The sequence below is a fragment of the Hemicordylus capensis genome, chromosome 5, assembly GCF_027244095.1.
Source record: "Hemicordylus capensis ecotype Gifberg chromosome 5, rHemCap1.1.pri, whole genome shotgun sequence".
NCBI classification, from domain to species: Eukaryota; Metazoa; Chordata; class Lepidosauria; order Squamata; family Cordylidae; genus Hemicordylus; species Hemicordylus capensis.
Genome location: NC_069661.1, coordinates 142345844 through 142367500, shown reverse-complemented (window position 1 = coordinate 142367500; position 21657 = coordinate 142345844). Strand labels below are relative to the sequence as shown.

Sequence of the window (21657 nt, the reverse complement as noted above, 5' to 3'; positions counted from 1 at the left end):
TGCTATCACAATTACTGTTCTGTTGGTGAGAATTATACTTTTTCCAACCCAACCATTTTACCCATTCCAGAAGACAGAGGTGTGATGCCATGGCTGGCAAGTACAACGTTAAAGGAAAATGGGCGATGAGCACCAAGAACAACAGTTGTCCCTATCTGAGGGGCCACCGACATCACAACTGCTTTCAAATGCAAGTGCTACCACTGAAATACAATTAAAGAATTAGGTTTATATGAGGGCTAGGCCACCATGGGCAAGTATCTTTATATTACACTGACATCTGCAATGCTTGGTCATTCTCAATAGGAAAACCTAATCAGTTTTATTGTAAGCCGCTTAGAATCCTTGCAATTAAGCAATCTATACATTTTATAACTAAACAAAGCACTCTTCTGGAATGAAGCCAGGATGACCACGGGGATATGAAGGAATGGAATTACAGGGACAACCATGAAAATAATGAGCAATTTGCTGATAAGTCCTATCAAGCTTCAGTTAAGCAGACTACATTTCAGGATTGTTATTACACATTTTTGACAGCTGATTTAATTTAATTTTACCATGTTTAAGATAAGTGGCCTGTTTGCAGAGGTGAAAGGACATTACATTAAGACAACACATTAATCCCACCCATGATCAAAGCAAAACCAAACAAGTAGTGGCTTCCTGGAAATTGAATTTCTGTTACCCAGATGTCAAAGATGTAATACCCCAATTACACAAACTATTGCCAGTGAAGCATACTAGCAAATATGCAATGTAAATGGGTTGAGCACTGAACTGCAAAACTGCACAGTCAGCATCTGGTTCTCTGGGTGAGTGATAATTAGCAGTGTGTAGACACTAATCAACATTTACATCTCAGATTACAACATTTTGAACAACTATTAATAAAAGATATGTTTGGAATCTGCAAAAGAGAAGGATGTTTGAAAAGAACATCCTATCAAACAATAGCAATTACTTCTTGTATGTATGTACAGGTGAAACTCGGAAAATTAGAATATCGTGCAAAAGTTCATTAATTTCAGTAATGCAAATTAAAAGGTGAAACTGATATATGAGACAGACGCATTACATGCAAAGCGAGATTTGTTATAGCCTTAATAGTCAAGCCTTAATTTGTTATAATTGTGATGATCATGGCGTACAGCTCATGAAAACCCCAAATCCACAATCCCAGAAAATTAGAATATTACATGGAACCAAGAAGACAAGGATTATAGAATAGAACAATATCGGACCTCTGAAAAGTATAAGCATGCATATGTATTCAGTACTTGGTTTGGGCCCCTTTTGCAGCAATTACTGCCTCAATGCGGCGTGGCATGGATGCTATCAGCCTGTGGCACTGATGAGGTATTATTCTGTTTATTTGTTTATTTCGGCCCAAGGCCAGCATATTAAAAGATGAGGTATTATGGAAGACCAGGATGCTTCATTAGCGGCCTTCAGCAATTCTGCATTGTTTGGTCTCATGTCTCTCATCCTTCTCTTGGCAATGCCCCATAGATTCTCTATGCGGTCAGGTCAGGCGAGTTTGCTGGCCAATCAAGCACAGTACACTGTATACTTTTCAGAGGTCCGATATTGTTCTATTCTACAATCCTTGTCTTATTGGTTCCATGTAATATTCTAATTTTCTGGGATTGTGGATTTGGGGTTTTCATGAGCTGTACGCCATGATCATCACAATTATAACAAGTTAAGGCTTGACTTATCTCGCTTTGCATGTAATGCGTCTGTCTCATATATCAGTTTCACCTTTTAATTTGCATTACTGAAATTAATGGACTTTTGCACGATATTCTAATTTTCCGAGTTTCACCTGTATGTAGAAATTCTTAGGCATTGTTGTATTCTATCCACTATCTTTTATGTTTTCTTGTTTAGAAGTTTGTCCCAGTAGGGATCCTGTAGAGGGAGTGTGGGGTGGAGTCAGAAAGGAAAAGAAGAAAAGGGAGTTGTTTCTAATAAACTCTTAGTTAAATCTATCTATATAAGATTATTTTGTGTTTGTGAGGGAAGCAGTTATAAAACATTTGGTGACAAGATTTTGAACCAGCTAAGCCTGTGACCCGGCAAAGCTTGTGAATGTTCTTGCAACTTCATTCCATTGCATCACTGGGCCTACATTCCTGAACTGCTTTCTACTATTACTGCTGAAATTTCTCCAGCTTCCTGACCTGCACAGCCCCTGAAGGTACTGTTTTCTTATCAATCCTGGAGTCTGCTGTTCACTGGATGCCCACTGCAGCATGGCTCAGATCTCACCACCACCTTTTTTCTTGTTCACCCCAGGATAACCTGCTCTTCCTTGGAAACAATGGAGGTTCTCTTTCTGTAATTACTTACTCACTATACAGACCCTTGATTTTACTCCAGCAAAGCAGAAGGCTATATTGCTTCACTGCCTGGGCCCTGAAGGCCAAATAATATATAATCATTTGCCCTTTCCTGCCAACTTGGAAGGGGATGCCAATTCTTATGAAGCTGCTCTTCAAACCTTAGATGATTATTTCAACCTTACTTTGAATGTGACTGCTGAACATTGTAAGTTCTATTCTAGATTCAACTGCCTGGTGAATCTATCTATCGGTATGTCACAGCATTGTGTCCCTTAAATGAAATCTGTGAGTTTGCCAGCTTTACTGATGAACTGATCAGGGATCAGCTTGTTATGAAAACAAACTGCTCCAAACTGTATGAAAAACTGCAATTGGAGCAGAAACTTACCTTGTATAACATATAACTTATATGTATAAAGTATAAAGCTAAGAGGGTGGAAAATGCTCTTCACTGTGCCAAATCACTCTTTGGTACCCCCCAAACCAACCTCCTGAAATCCAGGCTGTTCAATCTAAATCTTTCGAAACCCAATCTTCTCATTTGGCACTGCCCCAGAAAGTGGAAGCACAAGAAAGGAAGAGCTACCAATGTGGAGACTCAAAGCCTATTTTGTTCACTGTCCTGCACGGAAGGTCACTTGCAACAGGTTCAAAAAAGGGGACAGTTTGCTAAGGTTTGCAAGTCTGCTGCCCACCCCATTTCTGATTCTCTATATGATGAGGAGGCAGATGAACCACCTCCTGACAGCATCAGAGCCTGTTTCTCTACATTGTCAAATAAAACTGCCATGAAATGCGGGTGATGGCTGATTCTGGTTCTCTGCACACTATAATTTCCCATCTACTTTACAAGAAACGCCTTACTACATCAGATCTGCACCTGCAGCCTTCGGACATCCACCCATGGGGATATGGAGGTTCCCCTATTACCATAAATGGGTACTCAACTGCTGTCCATACAAAGGACGTACTGCAGAAGGGAAAGTATACGTGTCACAAAAAGGAGACTTAATATTATTTATTTATTATTTATTATTTAACATATTTTTATACCGCCCCAAACTTGCATCTCTGGGCAGTTTACAATTAAAATAATTTAAAACATTAAATTAATTAATTAAAATCATTTAAATATTAAAATCATTAACATTAAAATAATGTTAATTATTTTAACATTAAAATAATTGGCCTGGAAACATCAGAAAGATCTCAAGACAGTGTTAGAGCATGGAATAATAGCATGAAACAGATGACGGAGCATCCATACGCTGATATGGTTGCGGGTTTTTCAGACATTTTTGCCAATACTCCTGGCACTACCACACATTTAAAACATAAAATTCAAATGAAGGCAAATGCAATAACAGTACAACTCAAAGTGAGGAACATAACCAGTGTTTACTCTAAGGCGTGTGCATGTTCACACATTTTTTAATGTCCACTCAGTTAAATTTAGATCCCGCTCAGGTTGAATCAGGAAGGCCCCACCCTGAATGCATGTGCACACACACTGCCTTGATACTGCCGCCCAGAACAAATCTAATTCCGCACAGAGATTAAAAATAAATTAGAGAACACACTGAACATAACCCACAGCATTGCGCCAACCATTTAAAGAGGAGCTCTTAAGACTAGAGTATGCTGACATCACAGAGCCTGTTGATTCATCAGAATGGGTCTCTCCCATTATTCTTGTAAAGAAATAAAATGGTACACTTTGAATGTGTGTAGATTTAAGAGATGTGAACTCCAATATGGTAGTGGATCATCATCCTTTACCTAATATCAATATCATAAATAAGAGGTGAAGGCCTGAGAGCATAGGGAACAGAGTATAGCCAACGAGGATAGCAAGCCGGACGTTGGGGTTTTGCAGGAGTTTAGCGGGAAGTGTGCGGGGGAGCCTGGAACAAGCCCCTGTGATCACAAGGAGCCCAGTGGAGAAGAGAACGTAAGTACAAATCCCTCCCTCATATTCCTGAAAAAGGCTGTTCGGACAGTTAAATAGCTGACCATTACAGCTGAGACCTATCCTTCAAATAAACTATCTCTAAATACCGTAAACAGCCAACAAAACCACTACGAAGCTAGAAAGCCAGCAGGAGAGGGGGCACTTCCCAGTGTATTGCAAAAAGTGCCACATGTATGACTATTTGCTCCATGGGCAGAAGTTATAGGTGTGTGCTCAGTGCAAGGAGCTCCTGGCTCTCAGGGAACAAATTCATTCCCTCAAGACCAATGTGGTGAATCTGGAGAAGCTCAGAGAGACATGAGGACAATACCTGCAGGGATGTGGTAGTGGCATCCCACTCCAGGGCTGACAGCTCTGCTGCTGTCAGGGAGAATGGAGGTCTTGGGGAAGCAGGACATCGGTCTGAGGAAGAGGGAAACTCTCCTTTAGAAGGGACCCCTTCTGTGGATGATGAGCTCATATCCTCTCACACAGGGGATACTCTTCCAGGGGGTGGGGGCCTCCTTGTAGTGGGCGATACGATCATTAGAGGTATAGAGAGATGGGTTTGTGACCCGTGTGTTGACTTCATGATGATCTGCCTGCCTGGTGTGAAGGTTGCGGACATCACAAAGCGTCTAGATAGTCTCTTATAGAGTGCTGAGGAGGAGACAGCTGTCGTGGTGCATGTCAGCATCAACAATGTGAGGAAATGTAGTTGGGAGGTCCTGGAAGCCAAATTTAGGCTGATAGGTAGCATTTTGAAGTCCAGGACTCCCAAGGTAGCATTCTCAGAAAAGCTACCTGTTCAACGTACAGGTACAGTGAGACAGGCAGAGCTGAAGGGTTTCAATGCGTGGATGAGACATTGGTGCCGGGAGGAGTATGGTGAAAAGAAAGATGAAAGGGAAAATCAGGAGAGTCACTTCACTCTAGAATGCATGGAGTTTACTCAAAACCACAATACCAGCAGCCCAGTTAGACTGTATACCCCAAAGGAGGAAAGGTATCACTAAGTTCAGGAGGATGCCAGCATGGATAACAGGTAATGTCAAGGAAGCCGTAAAAGGGAAGAAGACTTTCTTCCGAAATTGGAAGGCCTGCCCAAATGAGGACAACAGAAAGGAACACAAACTCTTGCAAAAGAAATGCAAGGTGACAATAAGGGAGGCAAAAAGAGAGTTTGAGGAACATTTATCTAAAAGTAAGGGCAATAACAAAAACTTTTTTAAATACATCAGAAGCAGGAAACCTGCCAGGGAGGTGGTAGGACCCTTGGATAATGAGGGAGTGAAAGGGATTATTAAGGAGGATATGGAGGTTGCAGAGAAGCTGAACGAGTTCTTTGCGTCTGTCTTCATGGCAGAGGATACTGAGCATATACCTGTTCCTGAAACTGGCTTTTCAGGGATGAAGGTTAAAGAACTGAGTCAGATAGCAGTAACAAGAGATGATGTTCTAAACTGTCTGGAAAAACTGAAAACTAGCAAATCGCCAGGGCCAGATGGCATCCATCCAAGAGTCCTCAAAGAACTCAAATGTGAAATTGCCGGCCTCCTTGCAAAAATATATAACTTATCCCTGCAATCAGGCTCTGTATCAGAGGACTGGAAAGTAGCAAATGGAACACTGATTTTCAAAAAGGGAACCAGGGGCAATCTAGGAAATTACAGGCTGGTTAGTTTAACGTCTGTTCCAGGCAAACTGATGGAAAGCATACTCAAGGATAGAATTGTAAAGCACATAGAAGAACAGGCCCTGCTAGGAGAGAAACAGCAGGGCTTCTGCAAAGGTAAATCTTGCCTCACGAACCTTTTGGAGTTCTTTGAGAGTGTCAACAAGTATGTGGATAAGGGTGATCCAGTTGACATAGTATACCTGGACTTCCAAAAAGCTTTCAACAAAGTTCCTCATCAAAGACTCCTGTGAAAACTTTGCAGTCATGGGATAAGTGGACAAGTACATGTGTACTTGTTGAACAGGTGTATGTGTACCTGTCCAGAACTGGTTGAAGGACAGGAAACAGAGGGTAGGGATAAACTGAGAGTTTTCACAATGGAGGGAAGTAAGAAGTAGGGTACCCCAGGGATCGGTACTGGGACCGGTGCTTTTTAGTTTATTCATAAATGATCTAGAAGTAGGGGTAAGCAGTGAGGTGGTCAAATTTGCAGATGATACCAAACTCTTTCGAGAAGTAAAATCCAAAACTGATTGTGAGGAGCTTCAAAAGGATCTCTCCAAGCTAGGGGAGTGGGTGACAAAATGGCAAATGCGCTTCAGTATTGGCAAGTATAAAGTGATGTGCACTGGGACGAAAAAACCCAACTCCAAGTATATGTTGATGGGATCTGAGCTGTTGGTGACAGATCAAGAGAGGGATGTTGTGGTCGTGGTGGACAGCTCGTTGAAAGTGTTCACTCAATTTGCGGCAGCTGTGAAAAAGGCCAATTCCATGCTAGAGATCATTAGGAAAGGGGTTGAAATTAAAACTGCTAATATTATAATGCCCTTATACAAAACTATGGTGCGGCCACACCTGAAGTACTGTGTACAATTCTGGTCACAACATCGAAAAAAGGACATTGTAGAACTGGAAAAGGTGCAGAAGAGGACAACCAAGATGATCAGGGGCCTAGAGCACCTTTCTTATGAAGCAAAACTACAACATCTGGGGCTTTTTAGTTTAGAAAATGATGACTGCGGGGAGACATGATAGAGGTCTATAAAATCATGCACGGAGTGGAGAAAGTGGATAGAGAGAAATTCTTCTCCCTCTCACATAACACTAGAACCAGAGGTCATCCCATGAAATTGATTGCTGGGAAATTTAGGACCAGCAAACAGAAGTATTTTTTCATACAACACATAATCAACTTGTGGAATTCTCTGTCACAAGATGTGGTGACAGCCAACATCCTGGATGGCTTTAAGAGGGTTTTGGATAACTTCATGGAGGAGAGGTCTATCAACGGCTACTAGTCGGAGGGCTATAGGCCACCTCCAGCCTCAAAGGCAGGATGCCTTTGAGTACCAGTTGCGGGGAGTAACAGCAGGAGAGAGCGCATGCCCTCAACTCCTGCTGTAGGCTTCTAGTGGCATCTGGTGGGCCACTGTGTGAAACAGGATGCTGGACTGGATTGGCCTTTTGCCTGATCCAGCAGGGCTGTTCTTATGTTCTTAAATGCTGCTTACTCTGAAAGAGGCCTCAGTGTTTATAACTTTGGATTTTACTTCGGCCTATCATCAAATTCCTCTGCTTAAAAGTTCTCACAAATACACAGCATTCATTTAAACAGACCAGAGTGTCTTTTTCAGTAGAAAAGACCTCCCTTTGGATTAGCCTCTACAGCTTAGGTATTTCAAAGAATGATGCATGCAAGTTTTGTGACTACAGATCACTTACTTTCAGGATGACATTTTAGTGTATGGCAGAACCATTGAGGAGCATGATGCTAAACTGATAGAAAGAAAACTCTAACAACATGGACTTACTATCTCTGCAGAGAAATGTCAGTTTTGCACATACTCGGCGATGTATTTGGGACACACAATATCTCACAGTGGCATACATCCCAAAACAGACTTGGTGAAAGTATTTGAGAAACACCAGAGCCATACATCAGAGCACTTCTCTCATTTTTAGGACTCTGCATTACTCTAAATTTTCTCAAAAGAAAATTTGGCTAAAGAGTTGACTCTCCTTTTTATAAAAAATGTCTCATTTAACTGGGGTGCATCCTGCAAGGCTAGTTTTCAGACTATCAAATCAGCCATTGCTGAAAGCTCTGCTCTCACTTCTTTTGACACCAATAGGCACCCTATTGTAACTACTGATGCTTCTGAATATGATTTGGGTGCTGTCTTGACCCAGCAAAAAGGGGACAGGGAAGTTACAGTTGCTTTTGCTTCCAGAGTGCTTACAGCATCAGATAAGACGTATTCTGTCACTGAAAAAGAAGTTCTAACATGTTTCTGGACAGTGAGACACTTCAATGGGGCAGAACATTAACTTTACAATCAGATTATAAACCTTTCTCTGCTTTATCTACTACTCAGGGATCAAGTTGAGCAACCACAATAGCCAAATGGATCACCAGACTTTTGTTTTCCAGCTGCAGTATCTTCCAGGTCTTCAGAATACAACCTCAGATTGTTTATCTCAACTTCCATTTCCAGGCCAAGAGGATATCCCAAAATATGAGGATAAAGGAGTGGTAATTGTGCAAATAGCTTCATCTACTCATGGAGTGATCATGTCTTCTGAATGGAAAGTGGCCCTCAGTGCTGATCAGGTGCTTACTGAACTTAAACCTTACATAACTAATGGATGGCCACACAAAAACAAGGTACCAGAAGAGCTCCAATCATACATTCACATAGCAAGTGAGTTGTCTCTTCTCAATGACCTGGTGCTGAGGACTAATCGTTTGGTGGTGCCAACCTCCATACAAGCAAAAGTGATCAAAATTGTCCTGGGCTTGATCTTCACAAAAAGGCAAATCAGAGAAAGTTTTTGGTGGCCAGGTATGGACAAACACATTCTAGCACTGTATGGCTTTGCTGTATTTAACATGTTGCAGAAGACATTTGCTACCCCCTTGACTCCAGTAGAGTATCCTAGTGGTCCCTGGGGAAAACCTGCTGGGGTTTTTGATAACTGAACCACAAAACAAAGATTTGTTATAGTTATGATGGATTACTATTCCAAAAGTTTCATTTGCTGACGTTTCTACAAACAAGGTGATCCAATTCATCAGTTTGCAATTCATCAGTTTGCTGCAGTTTGTTGCAAGGGAAGGTCTCCCCAAAAAACTAGAGACTGACAATGGGACACAGCTTACGTTCTTTGAAATGGAGCAATTGTTGCATAACCATGGGATACAACACAAGACTATTTCCTTGTACCATCCTTGAGGGAATGGCTTAGTGGAAAGAATGTACAGATTATTGAAAGAATGTTTACAACTGGCTAATATGCTACAACAACCCTGGAAAGAGGCAATCCATGAAACTCTATTTGCTTATCAAACTACTCCGCATTCCACTACAGGAAAATCACCTTTTGAACTGCTGAGAGGATACAAAGCTACCACCAACCTTACACAATGACAACAACTGACATGGCTTTCCATGCCATCTCACCCTGAGGATGCAGAGATTTGTGATCGGGTAAGGGAGAAGCAACAAAAATACAAATTGTATATGGATTGGAAACAGGGTGCAAACAGCAAAAATTTAAGGTAGGGAACTTGATTCCAGTACGGCTGCCTTATAAAGTAAGAAAGGGATGTTTCCAATATTTTGGACTAAAACAATCAATCAAAATCTGAGGAGATTCTGTCATAACGGATGGTGGAAAGAAATGAAATAGTTTGAAACAGCTTGAAACTTTCCAGTATGCATACTATGAGAAAAGAGGGAAGGGAGTCTAGTCTCAAGAGAGGAACTGAGGAGGATTTGATCTTGCCTCCAGTTTTGACCTCACAGAGGAGGCTGATGAAAGTGACGGACAATCCTCTGTAACAGAAATAACATCATTAACAGCACCCAAGTATTAGGAGAAGGTGTGCATGACACAAGACCACCTAAAAGACTTCAAGACTTTGTCATTGAATTTTAAATCAATTCAATCAATTCAATTCTGGTTATAAAGGGAGGAATATTATTATTATTATTTTACATTTATATCCCGCTCTTCCTCCAAGGAGCCCAGAGCGGTGTACTACATACTTGAGTTTCTATTTCACAACAAACCTAGTGTGAAGTAGGTTAGGCTGAAAGAGAAGTGACTGGCCCAGAGTCACCCAGCTAGTTTCATGGCTGAATGGGGATTTGAACTCTGGTCTCCCCGGTCCTAGTCCAGCACTCTAACCACTAAACCACTCTGGCTCTCTATCCCTCTCCATCCCATGCTGGATGGGATATGTTGTATCCCATCCAATATCTTGTATGTTTTGTTGTCCTAGTGGGATTCTGTAGAGAGTGTGTGTGTGTGGAGTAGGGGGTAGTGGAGTCAGAAAGGGAAAGGGAGGGAAAGGAGGAGGAGAAAGGGGAAATAAACTCCAAGAAAAAGGAAATACTCTTAGAAAAAAGAAAAGGAAATAAACTATTAGCTAAATCTATATATTATTTTGTGAGGAAGGCAGCTATAAAACAGGCATACATTCCCTCTCCACCACAAATATCTATAATGCATCATTCAGAAATAAATCAACAAAAGAACATACCTAAATAAAATGGTTGTGCTTCTTTGACCTCTCCATTAACATCATTACTGTAATCAGAGATCTTGAATGTCTCATGAGGATAATCTGGAATTTAAAAAAAAATTAGAAATCAAGTGATCTGGAAAAAATGAACACTGAATATGTTATGACAATTTTATCGCATAATCTGTCAATGTATGTGCCGTTTTATTCCATGAACATCAGATCAGTCAGAGAAAATGTGTTCTGTGTCAGCACTCCTTAAAAACAAATAAAACCCATTGCTTATTCTGAAGACTCTTAACCAAAATATTTTACATATTTTAGCAAACAGCTATGTCTGGCCTCAGTTGTGGTGTTCATTTGCACAGTAAATTCACACATCAGATGCCAACTATGGGCTCTTGTCTTCCATTTGAGTTTATTTTTTAATAGAAATGAAAAGTTTACCACCATTATAGACCAACAGATTTGCAAGCCTTACCTCACAATCAAATTAGCAGGAAGCATAAGGAATAACCTTTTAGCTCCTTGGCCTTTTATCTGGGAAGGTTGCCAATGAATTCTAATGGGAACAGATCAGGCTCTATGAATGGAAATTAATAGCAATTTCAAATAAAACTGAATACAGACAATGAATGTAGATGCTTCCTTTTTTATCACAACTACCTATTTCATAAGTAATAATAAATGTGCTTATATGTAAATACTGGAGAAAAAGAGCAAAGATGGCAGGTATTTATGGCGCAGTGGGGAAGTAACTGGCCTAGGGAGCAAGAGGTTGCTGGTTTGAATCCCTGCTGGTATGTTTCCCAGACTATGAGAAACACCTATATCGGGCAGAAGCGATATAGGAAGATGCTGAAAGGCATCTCATACTGCGCAGGAGATGGCAATGGTAAACCCCTCCAGTATTCCACCAAAGAAAACCACATGGCTCTGTGGTCGCCAGGAGTCAACTCCAACTCGATGACTCAACAGCATGACTTTACCTTTATTTATAGGAAAACTATATTCCTGGATCGGCTTCTGACTCAAATATGGCACACTATGACCTTAGGCCTGCAATTGCCAGATCAAAAATTTAGAAATAAGGAACATTCTAGAGTTCTGGGATCCTCTGGGTCATCTAGGAGATACCATATTACTCCTGTATTGAAGGAGTTACACTGGCTGCCGATATGTTTCTGGGCAAAATACAAGCCCTAAACAGCTTGGGCCCTAGGTATTTAAGAGAACGTCTTCTTTGTTATGAACCCCACCTCCCATTGAGATCATCACGAGAGGTCCATCTGCATTTGCCACCAGATTGTCTGCTGGCTACTCAGGGATGGGCCTTCTCCATTGCTGCCCTGAGGCTTTGGAATGCACTCCCTGGTGAAATAAGAGCCTCCCCATCTCTGACAATTTAAAAAAAGTCTTTAAAGACTCATCTGTTCACCCAGGCTTTTTACTGATACTGTTTTGATTGTTTTTAATGTTGTTTTAGAATATTGTTTTAAAATTTTTAAATTGTTGTGTTTTAAATTTCTTGTTTTTTTTAACTACTGTTTTAATGTTGTTTTTATCTTGTTGTAAACTGCCCAGAGACATAAGTTTTGGGCGGTATAAAATATGTAAAATAATAAAAATAAATAATAATAATAAATATATAAGGAATATCCATTGAGTTCTATGGAGATGTGATCTATATAACAGTTTCAAATAAGGAAGAACAGTCTTAAAATCAGAGGCAACTGGCAGCCCTATTCAGACAAGTTGCTTGGTACTAATATTAGAACTACTTTAAGGGGAATCAAACATGCTGCTAACTATTGAAAGAATCTCCTTAATGTGAAAAAATAGGAATCCTATGAAGACACCCTAATCCCTCTTATCAACAGAAGTTAGCAGTGAGGGTTATTGTCTGAGTGAAGCATTTCCAAGAACTGGTTATGAAATCAAGCAGCCTCTCCCTCACTAGTTTACAAGTGCAGTCTTCCAAGGCCTAAAGAGCAAGAGAATCTCAAACTTTGTTGCACCAAGTCTCCTCTCAAGGCAAGAAAACAACTGCTTGAACCTTCTCTGGAATAGCAAATCTTAAACCAGAGAGTTCCCCTGACAGAGCTTACACTTCTCCCCAGCTCAGGGGCCAATAAATCAAAAGATGTTTGGTGGGCAGTGGGATTTACATGAGCTCACAAAATGCGTTGAAGTCTCTGTGAGAGGGACCATAGAATATTTAAAAACAAAAACAAAAAACCCTTACACAAAATACTTGTTGATCTCACAACACGGCTCACCAACACAACAAATAAGGCATTACAATCTAGTACATTATATTAAACTGAGGATACTTGATCTGCTGGCCCAACGAAGTCTAGAAGACTTGGGCCAGCCCTGGCAAATGCCTGCTTGTCCCTTGGAAGTCCCATAAAATATGTTGCAAACCACTACTGCAGACCAAGGGAGGGTCCCTTTTCTTGACTGAGAAAGGAAGATTCCTGTGACAGAGGTAACAAGAAAAGGTTCTTTTGAGTCAGCACATACAATGGGGCAAGCTGCATGGAAGTGTGGAAACCACAGCACATAGGCCCGTTTGCATGTACAAGTCTATTATTCTGGGGGCGGGGGGATCATGTAGCAACTAAAGTGTGCCATCAAGTCAATTTTGACTCCTGGTGCCCACAGAGCACTGTGGTTTTCTTTGTTAGAATATAGGAGGAGTTTACCATTGCCTCGTCCTCCACAGTATGAGATGATGCCTTTTAGCATCTTCCTATATTGCTGCTGCCCAATATAGTACCAGCAGGGAGTCAAACTGGCAACCTTCTGCTTGTTAGTCAAGCATTTCCCCACTGAGCAACTACTATGCTAGAAATGATTTGTGAGTACAATTTATAAAATATGAAAGACTCAGAAAAAGGCATTTGTATTTTGATAATGTTCATCATAGGCATAGGCACGCAATTATGATGACAAGAAAAAGAAACAGTGAAAAAAGTACTAAAGCTGAACACAAACTACTTTGGGAAAAGAGTACTGTAAGCTAGCAAGAAATTAGGGATGTGCACGAATGATCTTCGGCACCGGTGGGGGTAGCACTTTAAGGGTGGGGGAGGGTGTACTCACCCCCCCGCCGCGTGTCCCCCGCCGGTGCTCTGTAGATTTCAAGCCCCTCGGGTCGGCAGCGTTCCTCCCTGCCGCCCCGTTCCCCCATTGGCCGGAAGTTGCGAGTGCGTGTGCGCCCGCAACTTCTGGCCACTTCTGGCCGACGGGGGGAACAGGGAGGCATGAAGGAATGCTGCTGCCCCGAGGGGCTTGAAATCTACAGAGCGCCGGCGGGGGAAATGCGGCGGGGAGGATGAGTACACCCTCCCCCGCCCTTAAAGTGCTACCCCTGCTGGTGCCAAAACACCGAAAACCGCCCCAGCGCCGAAAGGTTTCGGAGGCCTATACAATGGCCTCCGAAACGTTTCGGGCACATGCCTACAAGAAATGTTGGGAGATGAGGGATCTAACAGGGCAGAATGACACCAAATGAAAGACAGCATTATAGCAAAAGTTAGAGGGCTAGTACAGGACAAGGTTTAAGAAAATGAGCTGGAAGGTCCCTGGCTCAAATGTTACTTAGCAATGAACTAAACTGGAGGGCTTTGGGCAAGTCACTACTTTTCATCCTCGGCCTCTTATCTGTAATATTGCAATATCCACCTGCCCTACAGGGTAGTTGTAAGGATTACTGAGCTAATCTATATGAAGTACTCCAATAGTTTAGGAAAAGTACTTGGTTTTTGAAGCTCCAGGAAAAACCATGTCTGAACACAATTACTGGGAATTCAGTCCCATTGACTTCAAAAGGTAATTATTTCCAAATAAACATGCAAGGATGATGCCTAAATCATTTTTACAGCCCAATCCTAAACAAGTTTAATCATAAGTAAATCCTATTGCATTTAATGGGCCTCTCACACAGGCAGCCATGCATAGTATTGCAGCCTTAGGAAAATGTTAGCCACCAAAGGAGCATATACTTTAACCACAATGTCACCAGACTTGGTTATTCCTTCTCCTCTCTGCCTATAATACTATCTTACTTTTTTAAAAAGCCTGTCAATATGATTGATGTGGTATGCTTGGGGATAGGCAGTATACTGCAAGAACCCCTAAGGGGTAAGATAGACACTGGGTTGGATGCAAAGGTCCTCATCCTCCAGAGGAAGGGAGCCTTTGGATCCAAGTCATTGCATCTCTCTGTGAGATTCCTGCCCGCGAGGGCTGAGTCATTCAGTGTAAGATGCAGACCGCAGGTTTTGCCTTCTCTTCAGCTGTATCTTCACATTCAGCAGTTTATTTATAAAGTTGCTCCTATTCATAAGAGCAAGTGAGAACTATTCACTTACATATGAGAAAGTCAACACTGGACTCAATGGGGACATCAGAGACACCACTTTGGTGGAGGCTGAAAGTGCTCTCTATCGCCAGTTACTCCAGCCATTAAGGAACAATTCTGCACTCCATAGTCCTGCCCCTACATCTGCATAGCTTGGTTTCGTTTCTTGGGTCACATGAAATGTTGGGAGCAGGTTTTTGGATAAGTAAAGAAAGATTGTGCTGTTGAGTCAAGGTTGACTTCTAGCGATCACATTCCATGTGATTTTCTTGGTAGAATACAGGAGTGGTTTACCAGTGCCTCCTCCCGCGCAGTAGATGATGCCTGTCAGCACCTCCCTATATCGCTGCTGCCCAATATGGATGACTACAAATGAATTTACTAGGCAGAGTCTGGGAAGAACATCCGCAGGGATTTGAACTAACAGCCTCTTGCACTCTAGACAAGCTGCTTCCCTGCTGCACCACCCCAGGTTAGTAGAGGTATGTACATTCTTAGGACAAGAACAGCTTGTTCATTTGTAGTTTGTCACATGCAAGATCTCAAAACTAGAGAAGACCAGGCAGTCCAAACATACATTTCACAATCTGGGGTAGGACTGGTGAAGGGGCAAACAAGAGAGTCTGTAGCTTGCCATGCTATATAAACAATTCCTCCCTTGTGCCTCCCCCACCCATGGCAAAATGGATTGCCAAATTCCAAATGCAATTGGGCAATGAAATTATAAGTGATCTAAAAGAAACACAGCATATAGCCTATGAGCCAAATGCAATACGCAATGTAGTGTTCCTTGGCTAGGAAACATGTCTGCACTGAAAAATATAAAATGTGACTACAGTATTTATTTATTTATTGTTAAATTTATATACCACCTTTCATTAAAACAATCCCAAGGCGGTATGGGTTCCAAAGGTTAATTCTATCACAAATAAATAGAGATTTCTAAATTGCAGACTTTTAAAGAAATGAATGACTTGACACTAAACTTTTAATAATGATTGTAGAGCCTGGCTCATGATTCCAAGTTGTTCCCAACTAAATGATATGCAGGAGACACCATATACTACACTACCCAATCAAAAACATGATGTATCAAAGCAGTGGCTGTACAGCTTCCATTTATTTCAGTGGGCTCATGCAGTGCTCACGTTCAGACTGAAACAAATGCAGTTGGCACCCTAAGCACACGCAGCAGACTAAACTAAGAGTTCCAGTTAGGACAAACTCATATTGATATCTATCTATGACAGTGTCCCATCTAAGCAGTGGAATCCCTGAACAAAGTCATTTCCAGCAATTCTACACTTAGCACTTTCAGAGGTATTTGTCTCCCCTAACTTCTGCATTTTGTATAGATACAATATAGGAACAGAATGTGATCTTTCTGTATTCCACCAATTTCTAAAATGGTTTGTACTCATGCACCTTCTCTTCGCTGTGTGTCCTATGTCTACCACAATCACAAACATCAGCTAAGAAGAACACCATCTTGGCTATTCTAGCCAATAGCAAGAGTAGCAATGTCAAGGATAGCAGTGGTATCCAAAATAAATGCTGAATGGTTTCCCCACCTCTGTGGAACTCTCCCCCTCTGAACTAAACATGCGTTTTCTGGAAAACCTGCAAAAAATAAAAAATCTCTTGGCTGGTGTCAGGTGGCAACTCCCTAAAGATCTGGAATTTCAGCAGATTGATTTTAAAAGGTTAACAGAATCAGTCTGTAAACACTTAAAAGAACCAACAAACACAATGCTACAAACAATGCAGCAGAAGACACTTAAGACTCAAAGTAAGAGACTGACACCTACTACTTACAATGGGGAAGACTCATCATACATTCAGCAGTGGGCAGTTTCACAACAGATTCATTTTGATGTGATACTGACACAGTGAAATCACAAGTTGTTATTTCTGGTGTGGCACCATCCTTATAAGTTCTTTGACATGTTTCCAATTTAGGCCACTAGTTAACAGTTCCTGGAGAACCTTTGCTATGTAGTTTAAGCCAGGCAAACAGTAATCACACGTCAGAACATACATAAAATGGAGCACTTTACAAAGAAGACTAAACAACTTGTGTTGTTTGTTATATAGCTACCATGTCAAAATGATGAATCGGCCCTAATCAAGTGCTCAACTGTCATAAACTGTCTATGTAACATGAGAGTTAAGTTTAAAGCTACAACTGGTACAGGTAGTTTATGAATAAATAGCATTCACATTCACTTGAATATTACAATCCAAGGCTTGTGAAGTGCATATCAGTTCCACAACAGAAAAGAAGGGTCACCTGTCCTGCTGTTATAATTCAAGCAGAAGGAGCAGGCCTAGCACAAGGAAGCCACCTATTAATACACAATTATTGTTTAAATAATATTCACATAAAAGGAAAAGAGCACCACAGAAGTGTTAAATCCACACACTAATGTATATAAACTATTAAACAATACTTTGTGCACAGTATTCTTGAAACTGAAATAATCAAAAGTGTTCTCAGATAAGCTTAAGCAGTGAAACCATTTTGCAAAAGAATGAGAGGCAAGATAAGGTAGTATTCTGATGTATTTTAACATGAGCACATAAAATAACCTACACAGACTTTTTAGTATTGAAGAAATCTGATGGAATCTTATGGGAACATATGCATTAGTACACTATATGGTATCTGAAATCTATTTGTATATATTATTACTAAAGTTGGAGTTTAGGAGTGAAAGAGTTAAGAAACAAATCAGGCCCATTTTTACTGCCTGACAGTTTCAAATGTCAGTCTTTTCTTGTTACTGTCCAACAAGGCAGTGATCACATTATAAACACGGACTTATAGTTGTGCCTATTTTATCAAAAACAGAACAAAATGTCAAGAATACATTGCTACAGACGTAAAAAGTAGAAAACCAACATTTATGTCAGATTGCTTCTCAATAGTAAAGTTCTTTCATTTTGACCTCAAAAGTCTTGTATCTAGGTTTCCCTACAAACAACACGTTTAAGAGGCAATTCTCTAGATAAATCTAATGCTGAACCATCAGATATTACTCACAAAATTATTTGCCTTGAACTTATCATGCAGTGCACATCCACCGTTCATGGAGATATTTGTGCTTAATGCTAAAGATCTTTTTCAGCCATGTTTTAAAGTCAAATTAAATAGAGTACCAACCCTTCCAAGTAGAACACCTGTTATACAACACCAAGGAACTATATATATCTCAAAAAGAAAGTGAGAGGATGTGTTGAAGAATATTTAATGAAATTATTCTGCATCAAGATCCGTTTTCTTCTTCCGAGGAGCTCACTTACACACATTGAAAGAACAAGTTGCATGCTAACGATTCCCCTTGCTCATGTACGATTAATTAGCTACGCTGTAGATGTGTGTGCTTAAGGCAACCTCTATGAAGCTTTTCGTTTCTGAATCGATTCATAAGGGGGTGGGGTGAATATGAACATAGTCCACCTAAAGGAGTTCAATATCAAAAGATCATCACTCCCCCAAGTATCAGTGTTTTGCTAATTTTCTGCTTAGGCATTTTTATCCAATTGCATTTGGAATTAAATACGATCTAACTTTAATATTACGTGTTTCATCTGATTGCGGCGGGGGTGGGGGTATCTATTCCGATGAAGCAAATAAATCCACCACCTCACAGTGTTAATACGATGAGGTAGTTTAAATAATAAGGAAAAAGAGACAGACATTAGAAGAGGTGGACAGAAGGGAAGGACACACATTTCATAACATCCTGTTCCTCCTCTGTTGAAATAACCCAACTATATTTATATAAAAGTACCCCCCACCACCAACGAAAACAAATATCACCCCCCTCCCCTTACCTTGATTTATCAGTTTAAAGCTTTGGGATTTTCTGCTCCGCTTCCTCTCAGTAAACTCCATAGTGTGGGCAAAGAGGGAGGAAGGAGGAAGAAAGGAAGAAGAAATGGGATGAGAGAGAGAGAGGGCTGGGTACAGCAGTCACCCAAGCAAGGAAGACCAAGGTCCGTCTCTTTAATCAGCAAAAATAAAACTGGAACTGGGAGATTTCAGTTCCAAGTGTAGCGAAAGAGAAAGACAGGAACTGGGACAAGTTGGCTCCAGACTTTCCACCGCCTCAGCTTCGGTCTTCCCCCACATTCAGCTCCAAACTTTGAAGAGGGGCTCCAGTCCCCCCCTCCTCTCCCCGGCCCCCTTGTTGAGAAGGGAAGAGAAAAGCCTTGCCGGCTTTCGCAGGGAGCCCAACAAGGGGAGCGCGTATAGGGAGAAGGAGCGGGGGGAGGAAAAAGGAGGAAGCAAATCAATGGTTTGCGTGTGGCACTGACTAAGCGGCGGCGGCGCCTGGGACCCCGGTGCCACCTGCTGGGGGAAGCCTGCGTACCGCGCGCCACAGCACGCCCCGTGGCGGCTCAGGGAGCCTGGCCCGCAGGCCGCCACCCCGAGGCCGGCCTGGAACCCCACGCCACACCGAGGACGCGAAGGCGGCTGCGGGCCCCAAGGGGGAGGAGGGTGGAAGGTGGGGAGGAGGACGCAGCAGAGCTCAGTGTCATGTTTGTTAATGGAGGAGGCGGCGACACCTCTGCTCGCCCGCCCGCCCTCCTTCCTTTTCGCGTGTGTGGAGTCTGGAAGGGGGCGTGTGGGTGGCTCAGAGTCTTGGCTATTGGAAGGAAAGGGATGGGGGGGGGGGGTGAACAGAGTAGCGCCATTTTGTGCCCTCCCACCGCCTTTCTTTTATTCACCCCCTGGAAGAAGCCCCATACACTACACACAGCCCGTGTTGAGGCTGCTGGTTCCTAGTCCCTCTCCGTGTTCCGCACAAGTTGCTTTTCCTGCTCCCGCCCTGCGTGAGCAGAGATGGGCAGGGTGGCGGCAGGCGGAAGGAGGCAGTTCTAGAGGAACGAGGCAAGGCAGGAGCTCTCCTTGGACGGACGTCAGTCAGTGTACTAAAGTCCAGGACTTCACTTAGGACACGTTAGCAAGACCGCTTTGCACGGATTAGTTACGTCTTAGTGCCGAAAGAGCCACGCGTAACCCGTTTACCCGTGTGTTTGTGCGTGTGCCCAGTCCACACCCAGCTGTTTTAGCTCCAGGCAAACAGGTGTTTGTATTGTTCCTTCCAAAGAGCTGTGTGACCAGAAGTGACAGTGCGCGAGAAAAGAAATGGGCATACAGTTTGAAGTAGTACTGTTGGATCTCAAATGTCATCGTAAAGTGCACGTATTATAGTAAACACAAATAGTTAAATGAGTAATAATTAGTTTCAGTAAAATCAGATTTAAAATATCAAAAGTACCAATACATCAAGCAACACAATTACTAATAACCTAAGGAAAAGTGGGCAATACAGGACAGGAGGGGCCAGATGTTACATTCCAACACATCTTTACAATTCACTAGATTAGCTTCAATTAAGTAGTGCCAGTACTGCTGATGCAGTTATTTCCACATTTTACCATTTTAGCCCTAAATGGCCTAGAGATTAGGGTTGTGCATGGAACTGTTTCAGAGGCGTTTTTTTGGCCTCCGAACTGGTTCGAAGCACTGGCGGTTTGGCCAGTTCAAAAGTGGGGGGGATAACTTAAAGGACTGGAGAGAGTGCTCCCCACCCCTGCATTTCCCCTGCTGGCGCTGTTCTCAGAAATGGTCCCACCAGGGCGGCAGCATCATACTTCTTTGCCGTTCCGGTACATCGTGGACTGGAAGTGGCCGCTGCGCATGCGCACGTCATGACCAGATGATGAGTCACTACCCTTCCAAATTTGGTGCAAATCCATTGAAAAATGGCTGAGATGCAGCAGTTTAAATATCACTTCTAAAAAGAGATGCCTCATTTTTGCTATGCCTTTTTTGTCATCATTCATATATATATATATGTTTTTTTTAAGAATTTGGGTATATACTGAAGCACAACCCTGTGTTGCTTTGGAAGAAAATGATCCAGTATTTCCTATTAGCCTCTAAAGTCCCCAAAATAACAGAGTAAAATAAACAAAGAGTACTTATTGTCAGTTTTGCCCACTGAGGGTTCTGAAGCCAGAATTGGGAGGAGCAGGTCCTGGCAAATGACTTCCGGGTTCTGAATATATTTGCTTCTAGAGATAAAAAGATGTTCCCTCCCCACTCCCTTTCCCTTTATGGGCTTTTATTTTTTTTCATCTACTGAGGCATGCAAGTGGGGTGAGGTGGGAAATGGACTTAGGAGGGAGGTGGTGGCAAGATGGCAGGAGCCCTTGCAAGGAAAGGCCTTTGGCAGACTGGACATGAACTTCCTACATCAAAGATATACTGCCTATGAATATGGAGGCTCCACTTAGCCATTATGAGTAAGAGATATTGTTAAACTTCCATCTCCCACAGTGACAAGTCAGTTTTTATTTTTCAAAAAGCCTGTTAATTCAGTTATCCAAAAACCTTCAGTTCAAGATTAGAGTGGTTTTTTTAAATAAGAATTTTTATTGAGAAGTAAAGAAGACAAAGACAAATCACCATAAAGACAATACAAAACAAATCATTTTTGTAATGAAAAACCTCATTTTTCTAATTAATTAAAGCAATAAAGAAAAAATATCTAAAACAAGATAAAGCAAAAGAAATTCAGGCTCTTAAAATTGTAAAATATAATCTGTTCAGCTTCTTGTAAGTTACATATCGAAAATGACTATAAGTCAAATCCAGAAAATGGGAACAAAGTTTGACCATAACGGATATTATAATTTATAAAGGGTTCCAAACAGACATGAATGATTTAGTAGAGATACCATGTACATAAGCTGAGACTTTTGAAA

General features: G+C 41.7%; 1 protein-coding gene across 2 annotated transcripts in view; it reads right to left on the bottom strand.

Moving 5' to 3' along the window:
- The window catches only part of BEND7 (BEN domain containing 7), a 115105-nt gene extending 95360 nt beyond the window's left edge, over window positions 1-19745 (bottom strand). Inside the window, exons 1-2 of one of the 2 annotated variants that reach the window (XM_053256808.1) lie at window positions 18715-19745; window positions 10527-10610 (exon numbers count right to left, since the gene is read on the bottom strand). In XM_053256808.1, coding sequence (XP_053112783.1) covers window positions 10527-10610; window positions 18715-18775 — 145 coding nt within the window. In that variant the 5' untranslated portion in view covers window positions 18776-19745. The remainder of the gene's footprint in view (window positions 1-10526; window positions 10611-18714) is intronic. The other variant, XM_053256807.1, reaches the window with a different exon arrangement.
- Between the last annotated feature and the right edge of the window lie 1912 nt (window positions 19746-21657).